Genomic DNA, 14,698 nt, shown 5'->3' with positions numbered 1-14,698 from the left:
ATGCAATAAATCACATTTTATTATGTATCCATTACAATTAAAAAAAAAGTATTCGTTTACTTTTGGTAATTCCGTCTTGTCGATGTTACAATTACCATTGTGTAACGTAGTAACTTGCGTATTCGGGGAATTACCAATTCCTTTTTTCTTCTCGATTTCGTAAGACTAATCCAATCTTGTATTTTATAAATTAATGGTAATGTGGAAGGTATAACATTCTATTGAGCCTCCATCAAGCTTATTCCGTATCAAGCAGATTGGCCGGAATGAAAGAATTATTGTTCAACCACCAGTTGGTCATTTAAATCTGCTTCGAACACAGTTCTTAAATACCCCTCGAATATTTTGAATATGACCAAAACCTTCGGGACGGCCAAAAGAAATGACAAACATATTTCAAATGCACTCAGAATGCAGTCAGAATATTCAGCATGCGCCTAGAATGGCCAAGAATGCAGCACGAATTATCAATCTGACTCCATTGCGGTTCATTTTGACTAGTGTATGATGATTCACCTGGTCAATTTACTGATTTAGAACTCTAGTTTGGTGAATTCATAAGCTCCATCCAAATATTTCTAGATTTTTTTTTTTGAAATTTTTTTTTCGTTCCAGCTTCTGCTTGATTCCTAATAAGTGTAATGGGGGCTTACGGGATCTTGGAGGGATTATTCACGGAGACTTTAATTGGATTTAATAATAATATTGATAATAATGGTGGCTACTTATATAGCGCACAGGTCCACCTTTCGGTGCTCATGGCGCTTCAAGGAAAATAAACACAAAACACAATAGAAAACACAAAAAGAATATAATTTGAATTCTCCTGAATAAACACACTATTAAACTGCTAATGGGAGATTAAATAAGTTTTCAATTGGGACTTGAATGCTTCTGTTGATGAAATTTGGCGTAATTGGATAGGCAGTTGATTCCATAGATTTGGTCCTATAACAGAGAGTGTTTTGTTCTGGGTGTCTGGAGCAATAGAGAATCAGATGAGCGAAGACTACGTGAAGGCTGATATTGTGAGATAGAGCTGCTGAGATATGTGGGGAAGAGAGAATAAATTGAATGATGTATTAGTAAAATAATTTTGAAGGTGATTCTTTTACCAACAGGCAAATTTACATATTCGGAATGATCATGATGATTGTAGGATTGCTTCATATGGCATCTACAAGATATGCAGGTTAAGACGTTATCTAGACCAATCATCCACTGAACGTCTATTCCATGCTTTTGTGTCGTCCTATACTCAGGACTACTTTAATTATCGCAACAGTCTTTTTTTTTTCTGGTTTGCCAACAACGCATTTACTTCCTCTTAAGCGTGTCCCAAGTAGTGCTGCACGCTTACTCTTAGTTCCATCTGTTGGCTACCCATTGAAAACGATTACAATTCAAAATTATTCTTGTTAATAGAATCAGAAATGATCTTGCAACTTTTACCTCCAAAATCTAATCCCTAATGAAGCCCCTACATCTCGAAATATCCGATCTTCTTCTACACACTTGTCCCTTTCTCCTTCTCCTCGTACATTTACTCGGTATGGTCGCCGTGCTTTGCAGTTAATGCTCCAATTCTCTGGAATAGTCTCCCTCTACATATTCGTCAGGCCACCTCTCTTGATTCCGTCAAATCTCTCCTCAAAACACACCTCTTATTTTCCTAATCTATTCAATATTATTAAGTACTGATTGCAATTGTGTGTAATTGTGATCGATTTCTATTATTACATGTAATTTTAGTTGACTTAATTCTTGTTATGATTGAAATGTAATTGTTATTGTTAGGCTATTACGTTATTTTTTGTAAAGCACTTAGAAACACTCGTAAAAGCGTCATATAAATGCAACGTGTTATTACTATTATTATTATTATTAAACATTAGACAATATTTTAACATGTTTAGTACAGAATATTTTCAAAACTTCATTTTCAAAGTAGGCATTTACCAGAGGCAGAGCAAATACAATCAATAATTAAATTGACCTTTGAAGTTCTAGCTATTGGCGAGATTTTGCAATCTCAACGGGTACGGGATCTATAACAGTAAATAAAATGAAAATTCCAGTTAATTTTACAATAAACAGCTAAGTGGTCTTTGTTGAAAATTGGTAAACCGAGACAGCGGATTGTCCTAAGATTCGGAGCCGAAGAAAAATTGTTTCTCCAAAGCCAATGACGAAACTGCTCTTTTGATTCAACGATTTCAACAAAGAGTGCTTTGTCATCAAGGGCTTTGACATCAATTTCTCTATGTTGCAGAAAGCTTCTGCCCATAATAGTTCCCAAATATTGACATATTACAACTGATTTTCGAAAACCATAATTTAGTTTAGTTCTTTTAAATAATTAGGCTGCTAAGACTGAAAGTGCGTCTGTACTTTTTCCTTTAAAAAAATACAATTCAGCAAACAATTTACACCAAACAGGCGTATGGCAATAGATATTTACTTCCAGATACAAAATTTCGGTGTTTACTGAAATAAAGAGAGACTTATAAAGACTGACAATAAAAGTTTGCGAATGACAATATCGGACAAAATAAAATGGATAGAGAGGGGGAGATGGAGAAGAAGAAGGTAATGAAAGAAATTCACTCCAAAATTGTTCAATAATGGAAATTGTATTAATATTATGATCATACCAATTATCCAAAGGTGTATTGACCTATTGTTATTTTTTTACTTCTAGATTCTTTAAAAAAAGGAAGGGGGGGGGGTGAAATTTAAAATTTGAAATCTTGGCATACTACCTCGGAAATATATATTTCATCTAAGAAGCCACCCCACCCCCGCCAGAAGACTAATTTTTACAAATTTAGTATAAAAAAAGACACACACATTCTGGTAACCTCATTATTCAAGATTGTTCGTTTTTTTATTATTCTAAACAGACACAAATATTGTACATATCCATTTTAATCTTGATCGGGGGCATGATGAAAACCTATTTTCATGTACACTCGCAAAAGTGCTTCCACTCAAATACGCTTACATTACACACCACTACAGGTTACGAAGAAACTCACTCAGGTGTTAGAGTAATTGGTCAGCATTCTAAATGAAACTTATCGGACATGTTGGGGAACTACTGAAACTTAACAGCGACTAGAACGTCACTCAAGAGTTATCTAGTTCGCAAGTGGTATCGCCTTGCGAATGTAAAGTTAATTTCCTTTCCACAAGCAAACAGAGTTATCATTTGTCATCACACTATCCTCCCAACATTGTTGGCAATGTCGAGACTACATTGCAGGTACATTTTATGTGACGTTTAGCGTGGTTGCCTCTCAATTTTTAATATCAAATCATCCAATCTGTGCATGATATATTTCAAAGGAACCATGCATGTTTAAAAATACAACAATGTGTCTTAATAAAACTTAAAAACTATTACTACATACAGTCTTTTATCATGATCTCCAAAAGGTCAATGAATTGTTTCAGTTCCGACTGTGATTTTTTTTTTTTTTTTTTTCTTACATATTTGTTTTGTACAGATTTTACAAAATTAAAAGATCCTTTTCAGTTATTTGGCAGTTCTTTAGTTACTCAGTAATAATTCTCCATGATAATTTTGATGTGATGAATAATTGTTTTTGAGGAACTCAATAATAAGCCATAATAATCTTTATGCGTTTAATAACGTTTTCGTTCTTTTTTTGTTAGGTTGGATTGACAAGATTGAAAGGTTCAACCAGTTCATGGTTATTTATACAGTATGCATCAATTTTAATCATTTAATTTCACGATTATACCTTTAAAAAATGTGAAAAGACGCCTCATTCGTTCTTGAATTTTCATAATTCATACCATAGTTTACAGTCGATTTCCATTGTTTAATCAAAGTCTAATTTACAGCGAAGGAGCATAGGAACCCCCACTGACAAAATAAACCAATACTCGTTTACAATGTCTTCAAGCGGCTTGATTTTTGACAAAGGCTTCCACTCTGCAATGTCTGTACCAAATGATGCGCTGTCCTTTCTTGGTAGATTTTTCGCAGTAGAAAGAAGTCACAGAGGGGCAACCTTGCCTTACACCAGATAAAGGTGGTCTGATTAAAAAAAGATGAATGAATGAAATTAAAGGTGTATTTGGAATACAGCGATTTTATCTTCTTGAATGGACGATTATGAATGTCAATTCCAGTGTTTCGAATTTTGGATATGATCATGAAAATTATTCTATAGACCAACACTTTATTCCAACTAGAATCCATATTTTTTGGCATTAACATCTTTATTATTTTTGCATTAACATCTTTATTATATAGTATGGCATGATTGTACGCAGTTTTTCTTTCTTTTTGAACTAATCGTTTCAATGTTTGTATTGATACTAGAGTTATCTTTCACATAATCACTCTTTAAAAAAATCCAGTTAGGACTACTACCTCAATTGTTGTTAAATGAACCATCAACACCAGCGTTCTTGAGGGCGTCTACCAGATCCCGTATCTGGGCTGTCCTAGGTGTCTTCTTCCTCCATTCCAGGAGCATTGCCAAAGTCCCTGAACGGTCACCACGGTCTTTGTTCATGTTGAGGTACTGGTTCACCTTGAACTGCCTGAAGCCAAAGTTGATGCCAAGCTGCTCGATGGCCTCTACATCTTGAATGTCGTCGGCTAGCTCAGACAATTTCTTATCTGTAACTCCAGCTGAAAGTTCAGGACAATTAATAATGATTTAAGGACAATTAATGTTGGGCAATGTGCATTATTTTACAATTGATTCGAAGGTAATAGTTGTTAACCCATCTGAAAAAGGGGTGGGAACAAGATTGTATTAACGGGAGAAGGCAGAGAAATTATCAAGTTTGTTACGCATCACTGAGGTTGTAAGGCCAAGTCTGACAATCCCTCATCTGTAAGTCTGACCGTGAGACAATTTTGGGTTCTGTCTGTGCATCATTTCGTATTTGTTTATCACCTTATTTTTTTTTTAACCAATGATCAGATCCAAGGGGGATTGGTCCCAATAGGCCTTTGGCCTTTGCCAAACCCATACATCCGCTGCTCTTTGGATTTACCCTGTTCTTGTATTACTATAATGTTTGTTAGGTATAGATTTGTTCATTGTTTATATAATCATTGTAAGTAATAATGTATCATTTTAATGGTTGTGAATACATTTAATAATGAAATTGATATTTACAGTGATACCAAAGATGCTAAGTTTTGAATGATCTTAATCGAGGAGTACACCCAGATGTAAGTTAATAGAAGAAGGCAGAACAGAATATTAATTTTGTTCTGCATCTTTCAGAATGTCAGATTAATTTGACAATATCTAATCTGTAACTGCAGCTGTAAGGTGACAACAATTATGGGTTATACATATAATTTTTGCAGTGTTTGCAAAGGGTACTGGGTTTTGATCCATCTGAACCAATGATGGATCCAGGGTAAGCAGCAGAAGGGAGAAAGGTGATTTTTTTTCCTTCTCAGCAGGAAAAAATATGAAGAAAATTGTTGGTTCTTATTTAGCAGTGGACTAGAAGGAACTGGTTAATTCCATCTTAATCAGGAACGAATTCATGATTTCGGTATGAGAGCGGAAAAAAAAGTTTATATGCGTTTTTGCTAGTTTTTTGACGAACTTAGAACATAAACTTTTGATGCTCTTGAAAAAAAATAAGAACCCCTTCCCCATATATAAATATATTAAATATATATATATATATATATATATATATATATATATATATATATATATATATATATATATATATATATATCTTTAGTCACTGGTCTAAACACATCGCATTTTAAGTCTACATATTATTAAACTCCTCTTTTCACAATGGGAACTCACAATACCATTTCCATGAATGCGACGTCCCCAGACTTGCTCCTAACCAAAAGTGACGTTTTCTCCAATTGTTTAATTTAGGAAAAATTATTTTCTTTCGAATTCACATGAATCATATTAATTGAACCAAAGAAATAAACTGATAAAGGAGTACACATAACATAATTTGTGCATCAAAATGTAAGCGGTATATTAAAATCAGTAAATCCTTGAGTCACCTATTTACTTCTCACCTTCGTTTGGAAAGTATTCCGTTATCAGGTTCTCCATATCCGACTGTTCAAGAGCCTTCACCATCTTAGGGACTTGCTTGGCTGCGGGTGTCTTCTCCTTCCAGGTGAACAGCATGGACGTGGCGGGGAAGACGTCTTTGGCCTGCTCGTTCTCCTTGATGATTTGATTCAACTTGAACTGTCGAATGCCAAGATGTCGACCAAGCTTTGACAGGTCGCTTTCGTCCGTCACTTCCTCTGCGATGTTGGCCAGTATTTCATCATCAATGCTCCCTGAATTTAGATTCAGTGCCAAAAGATAGCTAAAAAATTGCAGTGTTCGTTTTGTTTTGTCTTTAAATCGATTGTTTCCCCTATAATTTCGAATGAATAATGCATCATGTATTTAGCACACCAGATCATAGCGGATGTTTACACCCCCCGTTGACTACTTTGACAATATTTTGAAAAAGCAAACAAACTTTCTCCTGCTTAAAGATAGTATTCTCATTTCGGCAAAATGCAAATTGCTCATTTTAAAATCATAATTAGTTTTAATTTCTTTTCCTTACAACCAAATACAATAAAATGGTTTCAAATTTAAGAATTATAGCTGACGTGTTTAAGTGTTCATTCAATACTAATAATACGTATAATATTCCGCTTTTTATACAGCACTTAATACATTCACAAAGTCTGATGTCACAAAATAATGTGCTCTTCCTAAAACAGATTCACACTGGGAATGTTGTGTTGGCCGAAGTGAATCACTGTAGTATGAATACCCCATCTAAACCATGTACATTTACGACAAGATGTTATAAAAAAATATGAGGCCAATTGTCCTACCGTAAACTTTGTCACCAAGTTCTACCCTTTCAGCTGGTTTTATCTCTCCATACTGTCTTGTCGCTGTAGGAAGTTAAAACATTTTTCGGTTTCATGAAATTCCAGAAGTCATAATAATTGCGACCTACCACCCCAAAACCACCAATAAGTCGCCAGGTAAAGTTCTCTGTAAATAGCAAAAAACAGTAATTATGTCTCCTGCAAAAAAAAAATAGCGTATCTGAAAGAGCAACTCTTCTTCTTCATAATGGAAAATTTTGAAGTCGTGAAGTTGAGTAAAAGGAAAGATACAAGGGTTTCTTGAACACTACTTTTTCGGACTGCTTGGAAGTTTCACTGAGTTTCACTGAGATTACACAGTACATGACAGTATGCATATCTAATGCTTGAGTGAACCCCAAACTTACTTCGAACCTTGTTTTTTCCTTATTTTGTAAGCTCTTGCACTCAATCAAGTACTTGTAATGCCCATTTTAACGTATTACACATCATTTTAAAGCTTAGTAAATGAGCCTCTAAGCTCAATAAACATCTCAATGTTTATTTTTGTTGACTCATTGATGTTTTGGGGGTGTCAGGTCAAAATTGGAAGCGAACAGATATCTTTACCAATGATAATCATTTGAAACAATTTTCCAAAGAAACACTCTCGGACCTCCGGATGAATTAAAATTGCTCCCTACATGCATACATCCAAATGTAGCATCGCTGGCATTTCTTTTTGCTCTTGCTGATACTTTGAGGATTTGATACAATTGAGGGAATTTATAGATCATATCAAATATTATAGATTGAAAACATATTTATTCAAAAAGACTTTTAAATGAGTTAGTGCCAAAATTTCCAGCAATTTTTTTTTTTCTTTGTCTTTTTCTGTCTCCTTTAAAAACTCAAATAAAAACTCCAAAACCCCCATAAACAACACACATGGATTATTGAATCATAAAGAAAATTCAGCACCCAATATTTGAAACTAACCCCTTTCATATTGCGCTTTTCACCGGTGAACTTCACCGGCGAAGTTCGCCAGCGAAAAGACCAGTATGAAAGCAAACCGGAGAACTCCTCCTCTTTAATGACGTCAGAGGTGTTTTTTTCTCTCTCTTGAAGTCCCCTGTACCGAGATTCCGCGCGCGATAGTTGCAAGCTCAGCTGAATGCTATTATGGCCAAGTAAATACCCCTCGAACATATTTTTTTTTTTTACTAACAATAATTACTAAAAAGCATTTTGTACATGTATGAAATGCGCTAAAATATAAAAACGATGTGATATTGTTTGTTTTTCTTGTAATACTTTGAAAATATGTTGTAATTATTTTTTCATACCTTCTGCAATAGATAAGGAGTAATGTTTACAATTTTCTTTCGTTTGTTCTGCATTCGCCCGTTGACTTTCGCCGGGGAGGAAATGTCAGTGCGAAAGGGTACATTTTTTTTCTTTGCCGGGGAAGGGAGGAATGCGAGGCGAAGAAGTTCGCCGGTGAAAAATGAAGAGGGCAGTATGAAAGAGGAATAAAGGGGGTAGGGGGATACAATAAACATACAAAAGAACCAACAGTCAAGTGAACACAAAATGTTGTAGTCTACCTTTAAGTTTTCGATTCTTTTTTCTCCTCATGATTGGAATAATTACTTTCACTACGATCACAGCCAGTAATACGACTATAGGTACCACGATCTTCACAGGATCCATCGGGGAACCTATGGGATTGAACAGGGATGAGTTAGTTATATCATTGAGTGTGAAATTACATTTTTCTCCAACTTCATTTACAGTTTCAAATTATCGTGCGGTATGGTTTTGATGCTGGCGAACAAGGTAGAGATATACTGCTTCCTTGTAAAAAGGAATATTGTTTTACTACTGCTTTTTATTGTTATTCATTTTTTGGATGGCCATTTTCAAATTACCGTATTATGATAACTTTTTACATAATGAATATTTACAACTTGATCTCACTAAGATAGATCATGCACAGAGATAGCTTAAAAACAGGCTTGAACTAAATGTGAATTCGATTGTGAATGTATCGCTTAAAGGTCAAGTCCACCCCAGAAAAATGTTGACTTCAAAAATAGATAAAATCAAACAAGCATAACACAGAAAATTTTATCAAAATCGGATGTGAAATCAGAAAGTTATGACATTTTTAAGTTTTGCTTATTTTACACAAACCAGATATATGCACAACTTGGTGATATGCAAATGAGAGAGTCGATGATGTCCATCACTCTCTATTTCTTTGGTTTTTTACTATTTGAATGATACCATATTTCAATTTTTACAAATTTGACAATAAGGACACACTTGGCTGAATCATAAAATGCTAAAACAATGGTAATACAAGATGTCCAGTGAGGAATAAAACTTTGTTTTACAGGACAACAAGGAGAAAATTGGAATATTTCATATTTCATTTAATGAAATACAAAAAGAAATCGTACGTGAGTGATGTCATCAGTCCCCTCATTTGCATACTGACCAGGATGTGAATATAACTGTTTTGTTAAATCAAGTGAAATTTAAAAAAAATCATAACTTTCTTATTTTATATCCGATTTTGATGAACTTTTCAGTGTTATGCTTGTTGGAATTTTCTTTTTTAATTCAAATCAGTTTTTTTTTTTGTTGGAGTGGACTTGAATACTTGATAAAACTATAACACCTGCATGCGTATGTATAACAATAATACACGTTGCAAGTATGTAGGGTATTTGTATGGAAAAAAAACATAATAAAGTGTAACATGATGAATTGGATACACTGACTGACCTGTATCACTCTTGTCTAGTATTGTGAGTGAAATAGAGGCCGAGGTTTCTTCGACACCATCTGCAGAGAGATACGATGCCTTGCACAACCATTCCCCGGTCTCGAACGCTTCGACGTTGGTTTCCAGATCAAAGCTACCATCCTCTTTGGTTTCAGACATCGAAAAGGGCGCCTCCAACGGACCACGGCCATCTTGGTACCAGCCAAGTGAGAGATTGGTTACCGGGTATACATTGGTTAACTGACAGGTAAGGTTGGTAGGTCCCTCACTGGTTAGTGTGCAGGGTGAACTGTCTGGCTGTTCTTGGAGACACTGCTTAATCACCGGAGGAGTTCCTGGAGATAAGACTGAGTTAGGTTTACAACAATGAGAAAACATGAAAGAACGCATTTTCGTGTTTCTTATGAGCGTCAACATGTTCAAGCACAATTACACTGACAAAATCGACACATGACCAGGTATCTCTTACGTTATTTCCAATGACGTCCCATTGGTCGATTTGCAGTCGTTTTCGTTGGTGTAACGGTACTATAATCAATGAGAAAACTGCGTGGTAACGAGGTTTTCATAATTTTGTGAATCTTGCTCCTGTCGCTTGTCGTCTTCGGTCTCCGATAATTCAGTTTGTTCGTTTTTACTTTATAATATAAACAAATTATTTAAAGAAACAACCAATGGACAACGGCATTATGTCAAATGTACTAGACCAAATTTGATCATGATAGCTAATGGATTCATTTCCAGATCAAAATGGTCTCATATCTGTCCATCAAAAATATATTTTACTCGATATGTAAGCGTTCATTTAAAATAACAGCTGACAATCATATGTTTATATAATTCTGGCATAATGTTTACAAATATTCTTGTTTTCCACCAAAAATGGAATATCCATGAAAAATTAAAAACCCTATTGGTGTTCTCTTTACTTCCGGCTTTGAGACCACCATAACAATACGAATGTATGAGGAACACTTTAGACTGTCATATAAATTTGCTACATGCAAAAACGCATCTTTCTGTAGGTGGTTTGTATGTTCGTATCACGCTATACTTACCAAACACACTCAATGTAATAGTGATATTTATTAGTGTCGGCTGTTCTAGTCTGTCAACATCGCACCGATATGTTCCTTCATCATCGATTGTCACTTCCTGAAAGGCGAAAGAATATATATATGCGACAGTCTTACAATCGAAATAGACTCTAGACCAACATTTTATATTCGAATTGGTGACGGGGGGGGGGGGTGGAGAAGCATGATTGCGCGCATAAAAATGAACTAAACAATAAACATAAACTCCTTTAAAATGAATATCGTCATTTCATTAAAAAAAGAGAGTATTTTGTATTGGTCAGCAGTACATTATCCTTGAAAGAATTGTTTTAGCAGAAATCATTACAAAGCACTTGACCCCATATATACCTGAAGAATCAATGTTGAGTTGTCCTTATCCAAGCCAGCTCTATCTGTATAGGCTTCATCTATTTCTTCAACATACTTAACAAGGCTTAAAATCATTCGGGGTCCAGATGCATCAAGGTAGTACCAGTAGATGTTTCGTACAGCGCCTTCATCGAACGGACATGGTATTTTGGCTGCACCACCCATGGTAATGGACACATCGGAAGTTGTTTTAGACAAGGTGGCAGGCAAAAAGCTGAGCATTATTGTCAGACGAATAGCTGTCAACATAAACATTCAAAGAATATTAATATGGCGCCTTGGTCATTGGGGGCATCGTGGGCTAGTGGTTATGACTCTCGTCTTTTACTCTGAGGGACGTGGGTTCGATTCCTAGCCATGGCGTGTTTTCTTTTAGCAAGAAATGTACCTACATAGTGCTGCACTCAACCCAGCAAAGGTAAATGGGTACCAGTATCCAGTTATTCATCATAAAGCTCTGCGCACCGGATTTTGTAGACTATCTTAGCCGATGTAATTTTAGGAGCACCTTGATGAACACTCAAGAAGGTGGATACGTGCGCTATATGAATTCAATATTATTTTACCATTATTTTTTTTGTCCCAAAATATACAGTTCAGTAGGATACTTACGGTGAGCCCTATAAATACACTTTGTTGCGATAGTCTATGCATTTATTAGTTGGAATTGCTCTGTAATATTACACAATTATAAATTCTTGGTAATTCTACTCGTATTTCAATGAAAATACTAGCAGTATGAAGAAATAACTCCTTCATTCTGCCCCCATAGTGGCATTAATGCGACAATGACTTTGGCTTGGTGTAGCGTGTGGCCAAAGTAATGTCTCGATAAGCAGTGGTAAAGTATTCTGAATGTACACTCCCGATGCTTTTTGCAATAGTATAAGTGGAACAGATACGGGGATTATTATCACTAGAAAAAAAAATATAAACTACACTTACCTATAGCGAACGACGAACTCATTGTTTACGTGTGTTGTATTGCAGCAGCTCAAGGAACCCAATATTTCATTCCCGACTTGAAGATTAGATTGAATTAGATTTAAACACAAAACTTCCCGGTTCAGACTGACTACAATCCCTTAGAAATACCGATCGCAAGAGAGACAATAAGATTTAGATCATTCTGCAAAGAATTTATTAAATGAAAAGATCTTCAAAGCGAAACTTGTATTCATAGTATTTATGGTACATTAAGTTCATTTGTTCAAATTGGACTTTCATCGGAAAAAAATAAACAAAAAGAAATGCAGCAGTTCACGTTAACGATTATGACTCAGATGCTCGCACGATTTGAATAAATTGTAGAGATTTGGGGGAACTATAAGGTATTTCACACCAGTCCCGAATACAAAATCCAGATATTTTTCCATCGTTACAAGATATAAGGACTCGTTTACTCCTGCCGAAAGAAATCGTGTGTATGTTTCCTCACGGCGTTTCTATTAAGTCTTCTTTTGTTTATATAAATATGTATATATATATATATATATATATATATATGTATATATATATATATATATCCCACAAAAAACGAAACCGAGACTTATCGATTATTTATCATAACTTAATCACAAGTACAATAGACAAATGACCTTCCATTGTAAAGCTTACAATCTCTTCTTTCATCTGAAATTACTTAGATTATTACTCATTCACGCATGAGTGAGCAAAAACAATTTGAATAGGGATACTAAAAAGTCATTTGGCGGGCTGTATCTGGGTTTCAAAAAGAAAACCACATCTGTAAGAAGTTCAATATTTGTTCTTTAATTTGATGCCTCAATTACAGAAAATGGTCAAGGGATAACGAAGTTCTGGTTATTTGAAATAAGGCTTGGATTTCAATAGTTTCATAAAATGAAGAGGTTTTCCAGGCTAGCGTTCAGACTAACTCGACACTCCGTTTTGTTGACGATCAGCCATGCATTAAGTATTTTGTTAACCGTGCGCTAGCTTCTGTGGGAAACCGGTGAAAACACGTTTATTTAAAGAAATTATGGAAATACAAGCATAGTTTCGAGGGAACAGAACTTTTTTACTTCTTGACCATTTTCTGTTATTAAGGCATCAAATGAAAGAGCAAATATTTAACTTTATAGACATGGGATTTTCATTTTGAAATTCTGATGACCCCCTCCAAATAACTTTTTGGTATCCTTTCTTCAAATTGTTTTTGCTCACTCATGCGTGAATGAGGAATAATCTCAGTTTTTTCAGATGAAAGAGGAGATTTCTAAGCTTTAAATTGGTAGGTAATTTTTCTATTGTATTTATGATTAAGTTATGATAAATCATCGCTAAATCTCCCTTTCGTTTTTTGTGGGACGCACGGAATAAGCACATTACCACACATTTTGATATTAGACGAGTCTATAATTATCGTTTAGGAATGCATAGGTTTGTTTTGATATCTTCTAGAACCATATAGACTATCGTAACGCTTTATCCGCTATTGGTAACATCCTTACTTTGTTCCATCACTCTAAAACTGGAGAAGAACAAAACGAATCAACCCCTCCTTCTTTCGGGAGCGAGTAGGCCTACTATTGTAACTGTGCCCCATACATCAGTGCAATAGGATCGTTGCCCGAATGCCATTGGGCTTCCAGCCTGGGTAGGAAAAAAAAGCCAGAAAGAAGACGTCATAATTGAGTGGAATGTCAACACCTGTTAGACTGACTAGTGCTACCCTCTAGTAACATGGTGATTTCATGCAGCACTAGATGGCGCACTCTAATATAAAGATGATATTATTAAGGTGCCGTGGCCGAGTGGTCTAAGGCGCCTGGCTGTACATGGAAAGTCCGAGGTTCGATCCCCGGCCGCGGCACTTAAGCCCGTGAGCAAAGTAATTTATCGACAATGCTCTTTTATCCTGCATTCAAATAAATGGAAAAGCTGTAAGCATTCTTGGTAACTAGGTGTGCAATTGTAAAACAAAATCCATGCTAGCACATGACCAAAAGATAAAGAGCGCCACTATGAAATATTAACAGTTATCAACGATATTAGAGTTATTTTTGTTTGATTTTGCCATATTTAAAATGTGACCTATCCGTATAAATATGATAATGTTAAATTCACTTTTCACCGGGGTGGTTATCTTAAATGATTATCATTCCACGAGTATCCATACAGTTTGAAAAACACTATTTGTTGCAATATATTTATTAATACGATATGGCAACTTACAGAAGATCATAAACATCTACGATTTCACAAGAGTTGCTCCCTCTTTCAATAATAAAACTGATAACAAAACTTTTTTAATAATAACAACAATGATAATGATGATAAATAATAATACTACTACTACTAATAATACTAGTAATAATACTAATGATAATGATACTAAGTTTATAATAAATAATAATAACAATAATAATAATAATAATAGTAATAATAATAATCAAAATAATAATAAGAATAATAATGATAATACAAGTTACATTATAGCGCTTCATACTTTATTTTTCTAAATAATATTATTACTGCCCCGATCAAAGGATTCAACATGAACATATTAAAACGTAGATGATATCATGCTATTCACATTATTGACCGTTTAAAGAAACGTCACGATCA

The 14,698-nt window shown here is 34.9% G+C and overlaps 1 protein-coding gene across 1 annotated transcript; it reads right to left on the bottom strand.

The window, feature by feature from the left end:
• Positions 1-2,862: 2,862 nt before the first annotated feature.
• Positions 2,863-12,409, bottom strand: LOC129266547 (uncharacterized). The gene is made up of 9 exons (XM_064103174.1): positions 12,053-12,409; positions 11,087-11,346; positions 10,718-10,814; positions 9,659-10,006; positions 8,473-8,586; positions 6,884-6,946; positions 6,056-6,328; positions 4,406-4,669; positions 2,863-4,066 (listed from the first exon to the last, which is right to left on the bottom strand). Exons 1-8 carry the CDS (start codon positions 12,072-12,074, stop codon positions 4,407-4,409), a joined length of 1,440 nt encoding a protein of 479 aa, XP_063959244.1. The 5' UTR covers positions 12,075-12,409; the 3' UTR covers positions 2,863-4,066; position 4,406.
• Positions 12,410-14,698: the final 2,289 nt, after the last annotated feature.

Source organism: Lytechinus pictus, chromosome 8 (genome assembly GCF_037042905.1).
Source record: "Lytechinus pictus isolate F3 Inbred chromosome 8, Lp3.0, whole genome shotgun sequence".
NCBI classification, from domain to species: Eukaryota; Metazoa; Echinodermata; class Echinoidea; order Temnopleuroida; family Toxopneustidae; genus Lytechinus; species Lytechinus pictus.
This window is presented reverse-complemented; position numbering and strand designations above follow the sequence as displayed.

What these genes read in the sequence shown, in the direction of transcription:
- LOC129266547 (XM_064103174.1), bottom strand. Translation starts at nt 12,074, where the DNA reads ATGAGTTCGTCGTTCGCTATAG. An exon ending in GAGTTCGTCGTTCGCTATAG is followed by an intron (nt 11,347 to 12,052) that starts GTAAGTGTAGTT and finishes TTATGTTGACAG; the next exon opens with CTATTCGTCTGACAATAATG. An exon ending in ACTCAACATTGATTCTTCAG is followed by an intron (nt 10,815 to 11,086) that starts GTATATATGGGG and finishes TTCGCCTTTCAG; the next exon opens with GAAGTGACAATCGATGATGA.